This window comes from Hylobates moloch, unplaced genomic scaffold, assembly GCF_009828535.3.
Source record: "Hylobates moloch isolate HMO894 unplaced genomic scaffold, HMol_V3 SCAFFOLD_20, whole genome shotgun sequence".
Classification (NCBI taxonomy): Eukaryota; Metazoa; Chordata; class Mammalia; order Primates; family Hylobatidae; genus Hylobates; species Hylobates moloch.
In genome coordinates, this window is record NW_026652295.1 from 54276348 (window position 1) to 54296367 (window position 20020).

Consider the following 20020-nt stretch of genomic DNA (forward strand, 5'->3'; position numbering starts at 1 on the left):
CTCCAGCCTGGACAACAAGAGCGAAACTCCATCTCAAAAAAGCACAAAAAACCACTATGAAAAAGTAATAGCCTATAAAATTTAAAATGCTATTCCTCCCTTAGCTCATATCCTAACAGAGTGGTGGTCCCTTTGACTTTCAAATCTGTCTTTCCTCTCCCTGCCTGAAGCATCCAGAAGACGCCTGTGCTGTGCGTGTCCTGTCCACCACCTTCTTTCTTCATAGTCTCACTGGGATAACACAACCTTTAAAAACTTCATTTATTTTTCACACATAGAAGATACTTACTTTCGTTCTAAAGGTTTCATTTCTTTGTAACATCTTTTTGTGGAATGTTAACAGGAAATGTCATTTCCATCTTAGGTTTGACTAACCAAAGAGCATTAGACTATATTATAGTGACCACGTTCTCATGTTATATTTTATATAGTTGAACATTAACTATTGTAACTTGCCTGTTTTATGGAAACTTTTCAAAATCATATAATGTGATCCTTTGCCACTTAAAGTAATAAATGCTAGTCTTTTTATGGGAAAAAAAGGCCATTCTCTTAACTTTTTTATTATTCTATGATAATGTTAATGTTTCAAAATGACCTAATCATCACACATTATAATCTTTAAACATGTTTATATCCCAGATTTTCTTTCATAAGCAATTAAAAATAGCTTACAAAGAAAATGCAAGATAGCACAAACTTTAAATTAGTATAAAACCAAGAAAAGGCCTTAAAATGAAATTGGAAGTGAGACTAAAAATTGCAAATCACTTATATGCAAGCATGGTGCCCTGAATTTGTTTAAAAATAAAGGGCAGGGAGGTATAAAAAAATGCTATTGTCATAATACAAAATAATTTTGGACAAAAGTAATGTTTATCTTTCATACAACACCCATCTTAAAAGAGCAATCTCCCCTAGCCTATATATATATATATATATATATATCTCCACATGCACATATACTTATACAAGTATGTTGGCATTTATGTATAGATAGGTGTATATATATGGATATAGTATAAGGATATCACTACCTACATTAACAAGTAGCCAAAGCTAGCTGAACATAAAAATTGTATGAGAGATTTTTTTGGCATAGATACCTCAAAGGTAACATTTCAGTACTCCAAAACTTTATTAATACATTAGCTCACATGAGAATTAGATAGGATTCTGCAGGAACATATGACTCCTACAGTGTTATAAATGGCTAAAGATTAGCACAACAGGCTGGGCGCAGTGGCTCATGCCTGCAATCCCAGCACTTTTGGAGGCCAAGACGGGCGGCTCACCTGAGGTCAGGAATTCCAGACCAGCCTGGCCAACATGGTGAAACCCCGCCTCTACCAAAAATACAAAAATTAGCCGGGCATAGTGGCGGGTGCCTGTAACCCCAGCTACTCGGGAGGCTGAGCAGGAGAATCACTGGAACCCGAGAGGCGGAGGTTGCAGTAAGCTGAGATCGCTCCATTGCACCCCAGCCTGGGCGACAGAGCGAGACTTTACCTCAAAAAAAAAAAAAAAAGATTAGCACAACAGACTACTGAAGGCTTCCACAATATATCATGGCAAACACCAATACAGTCAACTGCAAGGAGCATGAAACAACATCAAAGTACTTGGAAAGGAAGTACTTAGAAACATGGCAGACGAAACACTAATTAAAGTTAACTAAAAGAAAGAGAAAAATGCCAGCTAAGAGAAGAGTGCTTTAGTGCAGACACAACTTTACCAAATCCCGAACCAAAAATGTGACAATAGCTGAAAAGACACATATGGGAAATATCAATGGCCACAGTCCAAATCGGGAATTTTTTTAAGGATGAAAAAATAAAGTGACTTAAATTCATAGAGTCTGTTAGGTTGTGCTGGCTTTCAGCTGGCACTCAATAATTATTCATGTGGATACACACAGTAAGGTTCTGGCTACCCTGCATCTGCTTTCCTATGTTTGAGAAATTTCCCTTTCATAAGTCTTGGGGGTAAGGAGAGGAGCAAAGCCCATTTCCCAGGACAAAAGCAGAAACATGTCAGGTTTTTCCTGACTCTTTTATTTGCTCAAGAAATGTCCACTGCATATCTCACCCCCGTACATGACATTACCTGGCCAACTCAAATTCTTTCAGCAGACTCGGTTCCACCATCATTTCCTCCAGGAAGTACTTTCCTCTGTTCCCAAATGCCGTCTGTTATCTTCATTTCTGTATTTACCACATTTTTCATAACTATATATCTGCCTATCTCTCATATTGAACCATGGGCTTCCTGAAGGCAGAGCCTGTGTTTTGTCCATGTTTATATCCTCAATATCTAGCATAATGCTTAAAACATGAGAGGATTAAATAAATAATAAAGAAAAACACGAGCTATGGAGACTGGGACATACCCGTGTTTCAAATTCCTGGAGATATTTTCCATCCTAGCCTTGTTCCTTTTCTTTTCACTAATTTCTACTGACAAAACCACCATCTATGGCTTCCAGCCAAGTTTTGGAATCCTTATCAAAATCCACATGGACCAGGGTACAATGTCATAGCTTCCCCATATCCTAAACAAGCACACACCCTTTCGAGGTGTCCTAAAGGCTTTGTCTCTCCTAAAAAACAATTTGGAAAGTGGGCACGAAGTGAGGACAACAAACAGCAGTGAAGTATAAAAGTTTCAAAAAGCACACGTTGCTGCTTCCAGGTTCTCCTCCCTTCTTATGCTCTCATGTGCCCTCAGCTTCAGCTTCTGATAATGTTGCCAGCTGGGATACCTTATAAAGTAATAACAATCACAAAACAACAACAGGACTAGTAAATACTGATACCTACTATGTGGCAGGCAATGCATTAAAGGACTTAAAGCATTATCTCACTTAATCATCTCAATGATCCTATGCAGTAGGTTGTGTTATTATCCTGAATTTACAGATGGAAAAACACCAAAGCCTAAGGAAGTTATATAACTTGACCAAGAACACAAATCTGGTAAGTGGCAATCAGGGTTTCAACCCAGGTCGGTCTGACTACAGAGCCTGATTTCTTCTCTGCAATAGCCTGGTATCATAAACTGAGAACTAACTAAACAGTAACATCCAATATGAAGCTGAGAATACATAATAAAGAAAATATAGAACAAATTATACTTCTACTACTGGGCGAAATGATAATGATATTGGTAACCCCCATAAAGAAACACAATAATGTGTATGTATATGTATGTGTGTGTGTTGACATACTCAGAAAAAATAAATCCTAAGAAACATGCTGAAGTTCCAGATTATTACCAAAACAGAACTCATCCATGCATCCTATACCAATGTTTCCCACACTTGGGTCCTAATGCAGATTAAGAATAGAAAGGCCTGGTTATTTGCATTTTAACAAGTTTCTCCCCCTCCCTCAGGTGATTCTTATCAGGCAAGCCTGATAACTAAACCACATTAAAAACCCTTGTTTCTAATAATTATTTAATTTCCTTTCGAGATTATAAGCATTTTGTATTGGGGAAAAACATCCACAATGTCATCAGGCAATTATATAACGACACAAACAAAAGCATCCACAAGCAGAAACAAGCTACTGCCTGATGCCCTCAGCAAGAGACAGTGAACCTTTTAACTCTTTTTCAGTGTTTATTTTTATTAAATATACAAGAAAAGAACACATTTAAATGTTAGCAAGGAGGGAGGGTGGGCATGTCATTTTATGTCTGCCCAACTCTGGAGTACACTGTAAAATAATGAAGCCTGGAAAAGATAGCATTTGGTCACATATTTTTTTTTTTAATCAGAATAAAAAACCCACCTAAACTTTGTGACTTGAGATATTTGATCACATGAAAAAACACTGGACCACAGTTTCGTTCCTCAGTTTAAAATGGAAAGACAAGACAGAAAGAAGAATGGTGGTTGTCAACGAGTTGGGGGAGAGAGAAATGGGGAATTAGAGTTTCATGGGTACAGAGCTTCAGTTACACTGGATGAAAAGAGCTCTGGAGATGGATGGCGGTGATGGTTGTACAACAAAGTAAATGCACTTAATGCCACTTAACTATCAACTTAAAACTGATTAAGATGGTAAATTTTATGCACCTTATCACAATCCAATTTTTTTATTTTATTTTTATTTTTTTTTGAGACAAGAGCCTCACTCTGTCACCCAGGCTGGAGTGCAGTGGTGCAATCTCAGCTCACTGCAACCTCAGCTTCCCGGGTTCTAGCGATTCTCCTGCCTCAGCCTCCCAAGTAGCTGGGATTACAGGCACCCACCACCATGCCCAGCTAATTTTTGTATTTTTAGTAGAGACGGGGTTTTGCCATGTTGGCCAGGCTGGTCTCAAACCCCTGACCTCAAGTGATCCACTCGCCTGGGCCTCCCCAACTGCTGGTATTATAGGCATGAGCCGCTGCGCCTGGCCATAATTCTTTTTTTTTGAGATGGAGTCTCACTCTGTCACCAGGCTGGAGTACAGTGGCGCAATCTCGGCTCACTGCAACCCCTGCCTCCTGGGTTCAAGTGATTCTCCTGCCTCAGCCCAGCCTCCCGAGTAGCTAGGAATTACTTAAATATTTAAAAAACAGTTTTTACACATTTGAGAGAAAAGCCTAAATTGAGGTGTAACACACACACAAAGCACAGAGCTGTGAGTCAGGTGTCCTGTGATTTAGTCCTAATTTGCTCTCTGACTTTGGACACACATCCTGCAACCTGTGTCTCAGTTCTTTCTGCAGAAAATGAGTATCAAGAATTACAAAAGTTAGAACAAAAATCACGTACAGAGCATCTGGAAATGTGTATGAGTATGGGAAGGGGGGACGTTATGGGCTTGTTGTAGCGTAAGGTTCAACAAAGAACTCAACTGATTTACCCAAGATCTCAAGAGATTTACGTGAAAGTAGTTGTGAAACTTAGTATAAAGGGCAATGTGCACAGGTTACCAAAACATATCTATCAGCATAAAAACAACACCATAAAAGGGTAATTGGAGAAGACAACCTGACGCTTTGGTATGCTACATAGAAATAATTCTTCCCAGTCAAAAAACTAGCAAGTTCATTCATTTATTCATTCACCCAATATTTAATATGCATTTACCATGTGCCAGGAAGTAAGGCACTGAGAACAGCCACTGTGCATATGGAGAGCTCAGAGCTCCAAAGGGAGCTCAGGAGTAAACCAGGAGAAAACCTGGTGGAAGAGCACTCAGGTGATGAAAAAAGGCATGCATAGGTCTGTGGTTGAAGGGCACAGGACTACAAGGAGACCAGTGCATGAGTGGGGAGCCAGCAGCCAGGGGAACATGGTGAGACATGGGGCTGGATGTGTGGCAAAGGGCCAAGACAATGCAGACTCTCAGGAACGTCTTAAAGGATTGTAAACTTTTTCCCAAGAGCTATGAAAAGCCATCAAAATGCATTAAGGAGGATTAGAAGAGATTAAATGATCAGATCTGGGGGTGGATAGAGAAAAAAATTTAAATGGTCAAAGAACTCCCACAGCATCCAGTTAAGTGGCCTTGGTGGCTTGCAGAAGAATGTGGCAGTAGTGGATAAAAAGTGGTCAAGTCAGGAGATATTTAGAAAGTCAAATCTATAGAACCCAGTTATATGACAATGGTTATAATAATTAGGGCTGTAAGCATGGATGAGAGACAACACAGAGAGAAAACAAAAAGTCCAACACGCAATCTTGAAAAACTCCAGTGTTTACTGGCCTTGTGAAAGAGGCCAAGTTTACAGAGGGAACCGAGCAGGAGCAGACAAGAAGTGGGAGAAAAACCAGGAGTACAGTGTCATAAAAGCTAAAGGAAAGAGTATTTCAAGAAGAAAAGAGTGGCCAATAGGGTGAACTACTAAAATGTAAGGAAGATGAGGCCTGAAAAATATCCACTGGATTTAGCTATACAGAAGTCACCCATGACTCAAGAATAAGCATTTTACTGAATTATGGGGTAAGAGACTAGATTAGTGTGTGATGAAGAATGAGCATGAAGTGAAGAAATGATGGAGGATATTGCCACTTCTTCTGAGGACTTTGGCCTTGAAGGAAAGGAATGATATAAGGTAGTAGCTGGAATAAATAAAGCATGCAGTTAAGGGAGAGTGTTTTTGTTGATTGTTGTTTTATTAACAGAAGAGACTGCAGCATGCTTAAAATCCAATAAGAAAGATCTATTGAAGGAAAAAGATGAATATATACAAGAAAGGTTTCTAAGGCAATGACAGAGATAAGATTCAGGGCACAGCAGGAGGGGACAGGCTTTGGGTAGGTGGAGAGAGGACTCCTGTGTTGAATAGCAGCAGCGGGGGTGAGGATGGATGCAGATGAAGACAGGTTTGTGTCTTCGGTAGCAAAAAAGACTTTCTACTTGTTGGCTTCAATTTTCTCTGAGAGTAAGAGTCTAGATCACCTGTTAACACTGAGAAAAGGTGGTGGGAGGAGGTGCTGTGAGGAAGAGAAGGGTTAATCATACAGATAGAAAAAGACTGCTGGCCAGAACCATTTGAGGCTGGTGATGATGAAGTTCTAATGAAATCAATCTACCCCGAAGTATCTCTTTCTCTGGTGTGCTTCCTGTGTGGGGACATGCACAGACAAAGCACATGGCTGGGCTCATACAGGCTCAGCCTTTGCTGGCGAAATAGTACATACTCAGCAGTTCGCAAGGAATTGAAAAGGGATTGTGTGGAAGTGTAAAACAAAACAAAAACAAAAACAAGCCTCACTCCATTTACCTAGAGATCATTTTTAGAACACCCCTCTATACTACAGAACAACCCACACAGAGGTGACTGAAGACACTATGCCACTTAACATCTGCTTTTCAAAAGATCATATGCCTCACTTTTCCGATGACAGCAGAGAAGTTACCATAACAAATTCCTGAAGATGACTGTTTCGATTAAATCATGCCCAGACTTAGCATGTCCTTACTGTTCTTATTGGTGCAAAAAGCACTTCACCTTGCAATCGCCAAAAAAAAAAAAAGAAAAAGAAAAAAGGCTTGCATAACTCAGTGTAGACATCCCTTCATGCTCATATTTGGGCACAGATTAGCAACAAGCTAAGAAGGTAATTTTCCCTTGTTCTCAAAACTAGGTGCCTTGAGTTTTTTCAAACATTCTTTTTTTTTTTCTACAAAGTGACTCTCCATTAACAACAAGGTAGACAGCAAAGATGAGAAACAGTATATTTATAGCAAGCTTAGTTAGTACTTCGAGGTTAGAGTCTGACAAATTCAATAATTAAAAGATATCTAATGAATTATGACTTTCTCACTTCACAAAGAACAATAAATCCCATAACAGCCTAAATTTTAATGAATACAGAGAATGGTATTGATGTTGATAGAGAAGTAACTCCTCCAGTACCTATATTTTAGTGAACTAATAAAAGGAAAATTTCAGTAAACTTTAGTGACTAATAAGGATAAATACACCCTCCCCAAAAAGGGGGTAGTGGGAATCAATTTATTTTTATTATGGTAGAAAACTAAATCTCAAATTACTTCATATCACAAGCTAAGATGAGAATGTGAATAATCAAGTCAAAATACAAGAAGTGTTAAAACAAATAGATGAACCTATCAAAGAAAAACAGATAGAGTTACACGTACGGGCTGCTCCTGTAATGTAAAAGAAATCTCCATGTGAGAGAAAGGTAAGAGAATGCTAAAGGGAAACATGACAAAGGCAGGACTTGTCAAGTTTCCAAGCAAGGAGAGTTTTGATCAAAACCCATCTTCCCTCAAGCTTTACAGCCCTATTGTTAGTGGATCAGTGGCAGCATGCGGGGGGGAGGGGAAACTCATGTTGATTACATACTTCCTAAATCTCTAGGAGAGTGATAGGCACTCTCATAGGTAGTCAAGACAGCCCCACTCTAACATTTTTTTTTTTTTTTTTTTGAGGCTGAGTTTCACTCTTGTTGCCCAGGCTGGAGTGCAATGGTGCAAGCTCACTGCAACCTCCGCCTGCCTCCAAGGTTCAAGCAATTCCCCTGCCTCAGCCTCCTGAGTAGCTGGGATTACAGGCACCTGCCACCAGGCCTGGCTAACTTTTTGTATTTTTAGTAGTGCCGCCGTTTCTCCATGTTGGCCAGGATGGTCTTGAACTCCTGACCTCAGGTGATCTGCCCGCCTTGGCCTCCCAAGGTGCTGGGATTACAGGTGTGAGTCACCGCGCCCGGCCGACGCTCTAACGTTTTCAATGATCACACCACTGAAATTTGTCAACTTACTTACTTTTTCAATGATCACATCACTGAAATTTGTCAACTTATTTAGTCATTTTTCCCCCTAAACTCGTAACACATGCATGCTTAGACTAACAGCTTGCACATCAAACTGAGTGAAACATAGGCCTTCAATTTCATCACTGGCACATCTTTAAAAGCTGAAAAGAAATAACTTTATGAATGACAGGGCAAAGTAAAAGAAAGGATAGAAAAAAAAAAGTGGGGCTTAGACCTGCTAAAAGGTAATTAACAAGTTAAGAAGTGTTTCTTTCTCAAAGGCATCGTGGAGGGGAAACAGTGCAGAAGGGGTATGCATCAGTACAACGCTTTTGGCAGACAATTCAGAAGTATGTCTCAAAATTTTAAATGTAATACCCTTTGTCCCAGCAATTCCACTTCCAGGACCTTATCCTATGGATATATTCACACGCCTCACAAAGACACATACAAAGTTCAGCACAACAGTTTTAAAAGCAAAAAACAACATAATATCCATCAATAAGGCACCCTAAACAAAATGTTATATGCATACAATAAAATACCATATGGCATTTTTTAAAAATCACAGATACAAGAAAAAGTAGGACTGTGGTAACAAGTGCCTGCTGTAGAAATTGCAACTAGGTCTGCCAGGCTCCCATGAAGAGGACAACCAGATGAGCTATCTTCCTACTGTGACTGTGTCACTTTTTCAGTTTTCTGCCTCAAAAATGGAAGTAGGAGAATGTGGGCTACACCTTACACCACATCTATAAAGAGCTTTTTTGGCCGGGCGAGGTGGCTCATGCCTGTACTCCTAGCACTTTGGGAGGCCAAGGCAAGTGGATCATTTGAGGTCAGGAGTTTGAGAACAGCCCAACCAAAATGGTGAAACCCCATCTCTACTAAAAATACAAAAAAATTAGCCGGGCATGGTGGTGCATGCCTGTAGTCCCAACTACTCGGGAGGCCGAGGCAGGAGAATCACTTGAACCCGGGAGGTGGAGGTTGCAGTGAGCCAAGATCGCGCCACTGCACTCCAGCCTGGGTGACAGAGCAAGACTCCATCTCAAAACAAAACAAAACAGAGCAAAACAATACAAAGAAACAAAACAAAACAAAACACACAGTCATGGGAGGCTTCATATTACAGAGAATTTCTGTAAATTAATCTAGGCAAGAAGGCCAGGAACATAAAAAGAAAGTAATATATTCAGATATTTCTTCCAAATATTTACATGCCAAATTACATCTCCCAAACTGTATGTAAAACCATATAGACACAATAAAAATGGTCACCAGATGTAGACACTAACTCTTACACCTCACTTAGATGCAGATGCATTACATTATAAGCAGTGTATATTAGCTCTTTAAGAATTTTAAAATGTGATAATGGTTAGAAGTCAGCCATTTCTGTTCTCAAAGTTCAATCATTTTGAGTTCATCTGGCAAGGTAAATAAGCAATTTAATTTTTTCTACACAAGCTGAAGTACTGTTAACTGCTTTTTAATTGATAACTTTCAGGCTCTGTGTGTGTCTGGTTTGTGGCCAAACTACAGCCCATGGCCGTGTGTATGCACACACATACATACACCCTCATACCTCTGGATTCTGCAGCCTGAAGGCTAAGTCAACACTAAGCCAACTTTCTATGGGAACATTTCAAACCCTAAAGGGCCTCCTCCCAGTATCAAACCAGTCCAATCCAGTTTAGCTTCTAAGGTGTGACTGAATTCACGCATGTGACTGAATCACCGGCCTCCAGGTCATGCTATTAAACAAGATGACTCTGACCACAGCTTTACAATCTAACCTTCACAATTACAGCATCTTTAAACTTTAATATAATGAAATATGATGACCCTATTATATTCTCACTCAAAATGCAAACAATGGACAAAATAATTGCTATCCAACTACATACTCAGACAAGTGAAAAGTTCCTGGCTGCTTAATTAGAAAACATTTAACTGCTTTGCTCCTGCATACAACCTATTCCCAAAATTTTGAGTCTTAGTAGGTTAACATATTTAAAACAAACCTATGAAAAGACTGCCAGGGGCATTAAAAGGAAAATTATTATTTATTTACGTTTAGCTTTTTTATTTTTATTTTTTAAAGGCAATTTTAATAAACGAATGAGATAAATTAAAAACAAGCATAAGACAGGCAGAAACTAGTAAGCAAAAATAATCTCTTCAAATACACACACCCCTTGTTTTAGTCTTGACATACTTAGTGTCTTTCCATAGAGCCACCTCAGATTTGTAAAGCCCTCCTGCACATTCTGCACTGTTCTCTCTGGCCTTCAGGTACATATTCATGTTCATGCCTGCTCAGGCAGACTTGTTTGCACACAGAGCAATGTTAGGCACTGTTGTTTTGGAATTTGGCTTTCATTAATGTTCTAGGGCAGATATCTACTTGGAGAGAATGAGAGAAGCCAGACAAGTCAGAGGCTAAATTTCAAGCTGGAAGTCAGAGCTTTACCTCTCTCAAAAAGAAACAAGTCAATTTTACTGTGATGCCTCGGCAAACCCTTAAATAAGAGGAGAGTTGAACCCTCTGCTTGTAACACCTACCTCTGAGGAACAAACACTACTGTCTGGGATTTCACTCCTCTATATCAACCCTAACTCTTGGTGACTTATTAATCCACTAGTGTTTAAAGGATACTCCTAGGATCCCTCGCCTATTGGCTCTTGGTTAATTCTACTTTATCCTCTCTTGCTTTTAATCTACTTACACACCAGATGTTTTTGCGACATCCTTTTGATCTAAGTTCATCAAATCCAGTATTCTTTGTTGGTCTTTTGATTGAAAATTAAGGTAAGGTTAGGGGCAATAGTAAGGCTTATTTACCCAAGATCTCTTACCGGTTGTGGTTTTTAGCAAAAAGGTTGCATTATATTCTAAAAAAAATTAAAGTATACAAACAGAACAAGCAGAAACTAGTACAGGTATGTAGTATTTTTATTATTTGAAACTTTTCCACTGAAAACTGAACATAACACACAGAAGTTCCTAGAAGGAATTATGAACAGAATTTCCTAACACAGATTTAATGGAAAGACATAATGTATTTATCAGCGACCTATTTAAATAGAAGCTATAGAACTACCCCTTGCAATCTCTTCCACTAAATCATATAACTTTATCATTCTTATTATCCCATTGCATAATTCAGGCTCTTCATCCTCTTTAGGATAATGTGACATACTAAAACTGCTTAATTTCACTGTGATTTTGCTCTTACTCATTCTAAAAATCTTAATGTTCTTTTATTATCCATAATTTTCCTAAAGTTGTTATGAGTTGTTGCTGATGCTATTTTCATAGATAGTTAACTCCAAGTTAAACTCTGAGGCTAACTCTAAGTTAAACAACTTCATTAAACCCTCATTAATTAAGGTTAAACAACTTTGGTAACTAATTAGTTAAACAACTAAATTAAACCCTCATTAATTTCTTACAAGGGGCAAAGACTTTAGTTGTCAGTTGTATATGGTACTATTCATTTAGTCATTTCTTAAGTTCATCGATAGTTTTCATATATCTTTGCTGAAAATATCATTGATCTTCAAGAATGCACTATCACAGTTGTTCTGGTCAACAGTTCCACTTCTTTAAATCTAGTTTGCCTAAAGGAAGTTATGTAACTAGTTACATGGAAGTATATGAAGATGAGAATTCAGAGCAATCACCTCCGTTATGTAAAAGGTATGTGATGTCAAAAATATGAGTTACTCTTTGAGCCTCAGTTTCTTTATTGATAAAAATGAAGTCATGCCATAAAGACAGCAACAACCAGACACTGGGGACTACTATGGGGTGGGGGCAAGGTGTGATGCTCACTACCTGGGTGACAGGATCAGTTGTACCCTAAACCACAGCATCATGCAATATACCCAAGTAACAAACCTGCACATATACCCCTAGAATCTAAAATAAAAGTTGAAATTGTTTTAAAAATGGAGTCACAATCTATTTCACAGGATCGTGGTAATTTTAAAAGCTAACACATTAAAAAACAGCTAGGACAGAAACTGCCACATGACCAACATTATACATCTATTTCTTAGGTAACTACTTTGTGACTGTTACTTTTTAACTTCATGGATCATTTTTATTCTATAACATCTATAAATTACACTCACTATAAAAATTTCTCTTCATTGTTATTCCACATATTAATTCTTTCAAGAAACATGAAAATTAGAAAATTATATTTTCTATGGAAAATTTTAGGATACTGAATTGTTAGTAAAACAAATACTCTTTATGGGGCTAACAAACACTTTTTATTTTTAAGAGTCATATTCTCTATGGAAACACTAATAAAAATGTGCTGGACAATCCAAATTAATATATTTGATTAATAACTTATAACAGTATAATTTATATTAATACAAAATGTGAAGGATGCTATTGCTCTGTTCCCATTTCAGATCAATATTTCTAAATCTTTAGAAGATATGCACCAAAAATCTTACTAAGTCACCTATCACAAATAATACTGGTTTGCTTTTAAGTAAAAAATATATTTTCCTTCTAATCTCTGGAGAAAAATTTCCTATTCTATCTTGACTATGCAAATTTGCTGCATAAGGATAACCACATCCCTCTTTCCATCCACTACAGCAACCAACAGAAACCAAACCCACTGTGCCACCTCAGATAATTTTTATTGCCAAAGCCAAGTAAAATCCATATAAATGTTTGATCTAGATACAAAAAATAAAGCCCAATAAAATTCCACAACAAATCCAAATACAGCACAAAACTTATGGGAATAATTAGCAAGTAAAAACAATTATTAAGTAAAAAACTACTCTTTTTTTTTTTTTTTTTGAGACAGGGTCTTGCTCTGTCATCTACCCTGGACTGCAGTGACACAGTCACAACTCACTGTAGCCTCGACCTCCTGGACTCAAGCTACCCACCCACCTCAGACTCCCAAGAAGAAAATGAGGCGGAGGCAGAAGCAGGTAACGTTTAGGACCCTTTTTAGTCTAAAGCTGTACTAACAGACTATAAACACAACGCAGAAGCCAGAGGTCACAATAGGCAGAGTCAAGCAACTGAAAGTAGAGAATTAAAAAAAAAAAAAAACTCCAAAGAAAATTCTAAATTCTAATTCTAAAATCTCTACAGGTGCATGCCACCATGCCTGGCTAATTTTTAAATTTTTTGTAGAGATGGGGTCTTGATGTGTTGCCCAGGCTGGTCTCCAACTCCTGAGCTCCAGCAATCCTCCTGCCTCAGCCTCCCAAAGTGCTGGGATTATAGGCATGAGCCAGGGCACCCAGCTAAGACATTACTCTCTAAATGCGATTATTATTGTCCAATACCAAAAAATTTGCTCATGGTGAAATTTTGATTGTTTATAATTTTGTCTCTTTTTCCTTTTAGAATAAATCAAGGCATTCAACAGTGAGAAATACACACAATTCAACTCTCTTCATTTAATTCTTTCACATGCTGGAAGAAAAGTACTTAATTTTCCTTTTAAGTAAAGAAAGGCTCAATGACTTCAACTAAAAACGAAGTTCTACAGATGAAAGGTTTCTTCTAGTGAAAGAAACCACAATAGTATTTTATAAGCCACAGAACAACAACAGAATTTCAGCAACAAAGAAATCTTGTAAGCATTTAAACCTGACACATGGTATTTTAACCATGAATCTTAACAAAGGAAAATAAAGCAAACTAGGAAAACCAAAGTTCTAAGTTAAAGCTAAACATTGTTCTAAAAAGGTATTTCTGCCAAAATAAAAGTTCAAAATAAATAACTAATTCAAAGACTGAAATTCTCACCTAAAGCAGTAAGAGCTCTATGACATCAAACTTTCATAGGAAATTTTAGGATTTCTGACACACACAATGAAATATTTAAGTACTTAGGAGAAAAATGCATTATTCATATATATATATATATATATACACACACACACACACACATCAATTTGTACTTATAATTATTCATGAGTACCACAGAGACAATGTCCAGAGGCCACTGTTTTTAAAAGTAGGGGTTTTTCTAATCTATTTTATTTTTTTAGAGATGGGGTCTTGCTATATTGTCCAGGTTGGTCTCAAACTCCTGGTCTCAAGCAATCCTCTGGCCTCATCCTCCCTGCCAAAAGTAGGTTATTTTAGAAGAATAGCTGGTTCCTATATTTTGCTTCTGCCTAAAAAACTTCAAAGGAGAGAGCAGAACACACCCTCAAAGATGCACTGTTACAAATACTTTAGGTATCACAATTGAAATATTTTAATTCAAAGGCCACAAAGATTCTATCATTCCAAGTATAGAACGTGTCCAGCTGCACAGCCTTCTCATGGCCTCTCATTCTAAGTCACCTGGAAAGTGCAGTATGATGATGGCTGTGTCTGCAGCCACTAAACCTTCACTCAAGAAGATCTGGTGCTTTAAACAAGTGTAGGCAAGTTGATCCTGGTTTTTCTTTTCTATTCAGCAACCTATACCCACCTCTATTTAAATGTTGTTCCACAAAGGAAGGATACAATTATAGTATTTAAAAATAGGGGCCGGGCACGGTGGCTCACGCCTGTAATCCTAGCACATTGGGAGGCTGAGGTGGGTGGATCACCTGAGGTCAGGAGTTCGAGACCAGCCTGGCCAACATGGTGAAATCCTGTCTCTACTAAAAATAAATAAAAAAATAAAAAAAAATTAGCTGGGAGTGGTGGCAGGCGCCTGTAATCCCAGCTACTTGAGAGGCTGAGGCAGGAGAATCACTTGAACCTGGGAGGCGGAGGTTGCAGTGAGCTGAGATCATGCCATTGCACTCTAGCCTGGGCAACAAGAACGAAACTCTGTCTCAAAAAATAAATTAATAAATTAATTAAAATAAAAATAAGGGCTCCTGAGTGTGCATATGTGGAGGATTCATTACAGGTTTTAGACGTTGAAATTTCCGAAAGAAAAGGGGAGAGAAAAGAGAAGTGAAAGGAAGGAAGAAAGAGGAAAGAGAGGAAGAGAACGGGATGTCAAACAGAGCTGGTTTTGAGTCTTAGTTCTCTAACTTATTAGCAGTATAAACTTGGTAAACCTAAGGTTCCTTATCTGTAAAAGTGGATAATAACAATTCCTGCTTTATGAGATTGTTAGGAAATTTGAATGAGATAACATGAGTATAGCATTTAAGAGAATGTAGGAAGTTATCAAATCATTAACTATCCTATATAATTATTTTATTGTAATCAAATAAATTGGTTAGTTTAACGACTTTATAGTTTATATATAGTTTATAATTTAATGTCTTCATAGCTTTAGGAATATAGCTAGTTATTCAACAACATGACATAATATTTGTAAAACCAAAAAAAAATAATAATAACTGAGGTCAAGAAATATATAGTTTTCAGCCTGTAATCCTAGCACTTTGGGAGGCCAAGGTGAGGGGATCACCTGAGGTCAGGAGTTCAAGACCAGCCTGGCCAAAATGGTGAAATCCCATCTCTACTAAAAATACAAAAATTAGCCGGGTGTGGTGGCATACGCCTGTAGTCCCAGCCTCTCAGGAGGCTGAGGCAGGAGAATCGCTTGAACCTGGGAGGTGGAGGCTGCAGTGAGCCGAGATCATGCCACTGCACTCCAGCCTGGGTGACAGCGGAAGACTTCGTCTCAAAAAAAAAAAAAAAAAGAAATATATAACTTTCAATAAATACTTTCTGGGGATTTAGCTTCTTATAAAGCAATAAGAACATGAACTCAAGAGCCAGATTGCCTAGGTTTGAGTTCCAAGTCTGCCACTCGCTGGTTGTATGACTGCAAACCAAGTATTTACTGTGTCTCAGTTTGTGTCTGTTTACTGGGATGACAATAGGGATGTTGTGAGAAGAAAATGAATTAATATATGTAAACTGCTTAGAACAGTGTCTGGCACTTAGTAAGTGCTATGTGAGTATCAGCATGGATTTAGTTGTTAATAATTCTCACCAGGAAACTATTTACCACCCCAAAACTGGCAATTGTTAAGCCCACTCACTAGAGCAGTTAGACTAGGAGATATGAACTGGAAACTTGTGGGCTACAAGTCCGAACTAAACTCTAACCTTCATACTCAGCAGTTCTTTAGAGGCAAAATCAAAGTCTGCTATCTGCAAAGTTACTGCCAACATCCGAAGACATATTACAGTTGTGTGTGAGAGCGCCTGTGTGTGTGTGTGTGTGTGTATGCTACAATTCAGAATAATGGCCTCTAAGTAGTGGAAATGTGATTTTTAAATTTTTTATTTTATTTTCTTAAGCCAGAGTCTCACCCTGTCACTCAGGCTGTAGTGCAGTCACATGATCACAGCTCACTGCAGCCTTGGCCTCCGGAGTAGCTGGAAATACAGGTGCTTGCCACCATGCCAAGCTAATTTTTTGTATTTTTTTGTAGAGAGAGGGTTTTACCCTTTTGCCAAGGCTGTTCTCGAACTCCCAGGCTCAAGCAATCTACCTACTTTGGCTTCCCTAAGTCCTGGGATTACAGGCATGGGCCACTGGACCCGGCCAATTTTTTTATTTTAATTTTTCTGTATTTTCTAATTTTTTGCCATGCTTTTGCTTCTATAATAATAAAAGATAATTTTAAAATTCAGAGATGAAAGAAATTTGTCTTACAGTTGTATAAGGAAAAAATCCACAAATTCCATACCTGTATTTATGAATGATGGCATTAAATAATTTTCCATCTCTCCAGCAGGTAGTGAAATTTTCACACCGAATTCCAGCATAACCCTCTGTTGCCTGCTGCGTCCAGAGTAGCAATCTCTCTTTTGCAGACATATCCTCTGACTCTCCAGTAACATGGATATCAGATATCTAGATATAACAGAAAGTGTTCAACCTTTAGGAAGGAAGGAAGCTAACTCAGATTAAGAACCTACTATGTGCCAAGCACTTTCCAAAATGTAAGATTAGGATAATAACAATTCCCGCTTTATGAGATTGTTAAGAGATTTGAATGAGATAACATGTGTATAGCACTTAAGAGAATGCCCCACATGTAGAAAGTTATCAAACCATTAGCTATTCTATATAATTATTTTTATTTAGCCCTCATATCTCTCCCTTATAAATTTTCCCCATTTTACATATAGGAAATAAATAAATTTTATCCATTTTACATATAGGAAATCTGAGTTTCAAAGAGGTTAACAACAGATTGAAAAAGTCAGATTTAACTCATTTGTGTCCAACTTAAAAGCATTTATTCTCTTTTTACTAAACCAAAACTCTACAGTATTAAAAATTCTACATTCTTCTTTCCTAATCAGATTTGTTAAAACAATTTAAGGAGGTGTTTTTCCAAGTTCAAGTGGATCAGAAGTAAAACCTATAAATTACTCTACACTACCACCTGCAGAGCAGAATTTGATCCAACAGGTATTCTGTGTAAAGAACAATGAAAGAAATAGTATTCTCTCCTATTAACTATATTATATAACAATTTGGCCAGAAGTTCTAATATTCTCATGAGTCCTTGCTTGGCTTGCTCAACCTGAAACCTTTATCAACTGATTTTTTTCTCCTGTATTTTGTTTTCATGAAGTTTTCTAAAAGTCTCTTCCACTGAATAATGATAAAACAGGTCACAAGTTTCCATGATTTACATTCTCCCAAAAGCACCTCTTTGATAAGGGTCCTACTTAATCTGCTGATAATTATGTTAAGGCACAAAGTGACTTTACCAGGGGTCACACAGTAATTCCAAAGCTGAGATTAACACCACCAACAACTGTTCCCTCAATCAGTGCAAGACGCAAAGCCAAGGGATCAACAAGACAGGCTGCACGCCAGAATCAGGATGAGCAAGTCAGAGATGGGAAGCAAGACATAGGAAGAACAAATCATTCTGTAACAGGAAAAATATCACTAGACCAGAGTCATGAGACAGGCTTCTAGACCTGGTTTCTAGTCTCATAGGTTTGAATAACTCATTTCATGTTTGTGAGTCAACTTCCTTATCTATAAAATGAGGAGGAGGCAGAAGCAGATAACGTTTAGGACCCTTTTAAGTCTAAAGTTTTACTAACAGACTATAAACACAACACAGAAGTCAGAGGACACAACAGTCAAGCAACTGAAAGTAGAGAATTAAAAAAAAACTCCAAAGAAAACCTGTTACACGTGGTAGTGCCAGGCTCAGACAGGAAGCCCTTTATTCCTCCCAGCTGCCACAGAGCCAGAGGCACAGCAGCCAATCCAGGGACCCGGGGCAGGAAGGCTGTGGCAGTGAAAGCCTTTGCCAGGCCTGGCAGCCCCTGACAACTTCACTTGTTGGAAATGACAGGGGGCCTCACACACTCCTTCTCCTGTGTTCAGCAGAGGCTGCCATGCCCCATGGAGCTTCACTCTCAGCCATAATCTGAGACACTCTGCTTGACAAATGGTCAGGATTTAAAAGTGGAACAAACTGTCTCAATTTTAATAATCTTTGCCAGGAATCTGTGCCAAACTCCAGAGCATGGAAAAGAACTCTGTACATGAACACATCATATAGTACACATAGAAGAAATTTCTTTTTTTTTATGTGATTAAAAAAACAGCATAAAATTTACCAATATTCTTTGGCCCAAGTTCCAATGACATTCTGGTCTAAAATTATGCTACAGTACCTTTCTGGCACATCCCAAGAGTTTAAGTCCCATGTCTACCATTTACATGCTCAAGTTACTTAACTGCTTTAAGCCCATTCCCTTACTTGTAAAATGATGATGATAACTATACTGTGTTGTGAGAATTCAACAACAGCACAGTGTAATGCCTGGCCCATAGTCCGCACATGCACAATACAGGTGAGCTATGTTATTGTTGTAGTTATTGTTATTCTTTCTGAAAAAGGGAGAAGTAAAACCTTGACTTTATTATTTTCTTAACTCTATTCCCCATAAAAAGGAATAAAAGAATAAGTTTTTTAAATTTGCTGCCTTAAACTAATGAAAATCTATGATCACAACGGTTCAGAGAAGCTAATCTAGGAAATGTGAATGAAAAAGTTGAGGCCAGGCGCGGTGGCTCACGCTTGTAATCCCAGCACACTGAGAGGCCAAAATGAAAGCATCACTTGAGCCCAGGTGTTCGAGACCAGGCTGGGCAACATAGTGAGACCCTGTCTCTATTAAAAAAAAATTAGCCTGGCATAATAGCATGTGCCCATAGTCCCAGCTACTAGCCAAGGCAGATCGCTTGAGTTTAGGAGGTCAAGGCTGTAGTGAGCCATGATCACGCCACTGCGCTCCAGCCTGGACAACAGAGTGAGGCCCTTAAAAACAAAAACAAAGCCAGGCGCGGTGGCTCACGCTTGTAATCCCAGCACTTTGGGAGGCCGAGGCGGGCGGATCATGAGGTCAGGAGATCGAGACCACGGTGAAACCCTGTCTCTACTAAAAATACAAAAAAATTAGCCGGGCGTGGTGGCGGGCGCCTGTAGTCCCAGCTACTCAGAGAGGCTGAGGCAGGAGAATGGCAATGGCGTGAACCCGGGAGGCGGAGCTTGCAGTGAGCCGAGATTGCGCCACTGCACTCCAGCCTGGGCGACAGAGCGAGACCCCATTTCCCTAACAACGTTAGATCGGAATCAAGAAAACAAACAAAACAAAACAGAACAAAAAACAAGAAATAAAAGAAAAGTTGAGCCTCTTGATCTCTATAACCCTTTAAAAATTATAAAATCAACTGTTTTGGGTAACCCTTACAATTCAAGAGCCACCTAGATAGTATGTATAATGACAGATAGAAATGGTAGATAGCTGGGGTTGTGTGGGACTGTTTTCTGCTAATTCCATGTCAGTCAGT

At 38.5% G+C, this 20020-nt stretch overlaps 1 protein-coding gene across 23 annotated transcripts in view; it reads right to left on the bottom strand.

Annotated features, from left to right (window-relative positions):
- The window catches only part of DST (dystonin), a 495141-nt gene that overhangs the window by 189661 nt on the left and 285460 nt on the right, over positions 1 to 20020 (bottom strand). For all 23 annotated transcript variants that reach the window (XM_032140288.2, XM_032140274.2, XM_032140272.2 and 20 more), the window contains one exon: positions 16878 to 17044. In XM_032140288.2, coding sequence (XP_031996179.1) covers positions 16878 to 17044 — 167 coding nt within the window. The remainder of the gene's footprint in view (positions 1 to 16877; positions 17045 to 20020) is intronic.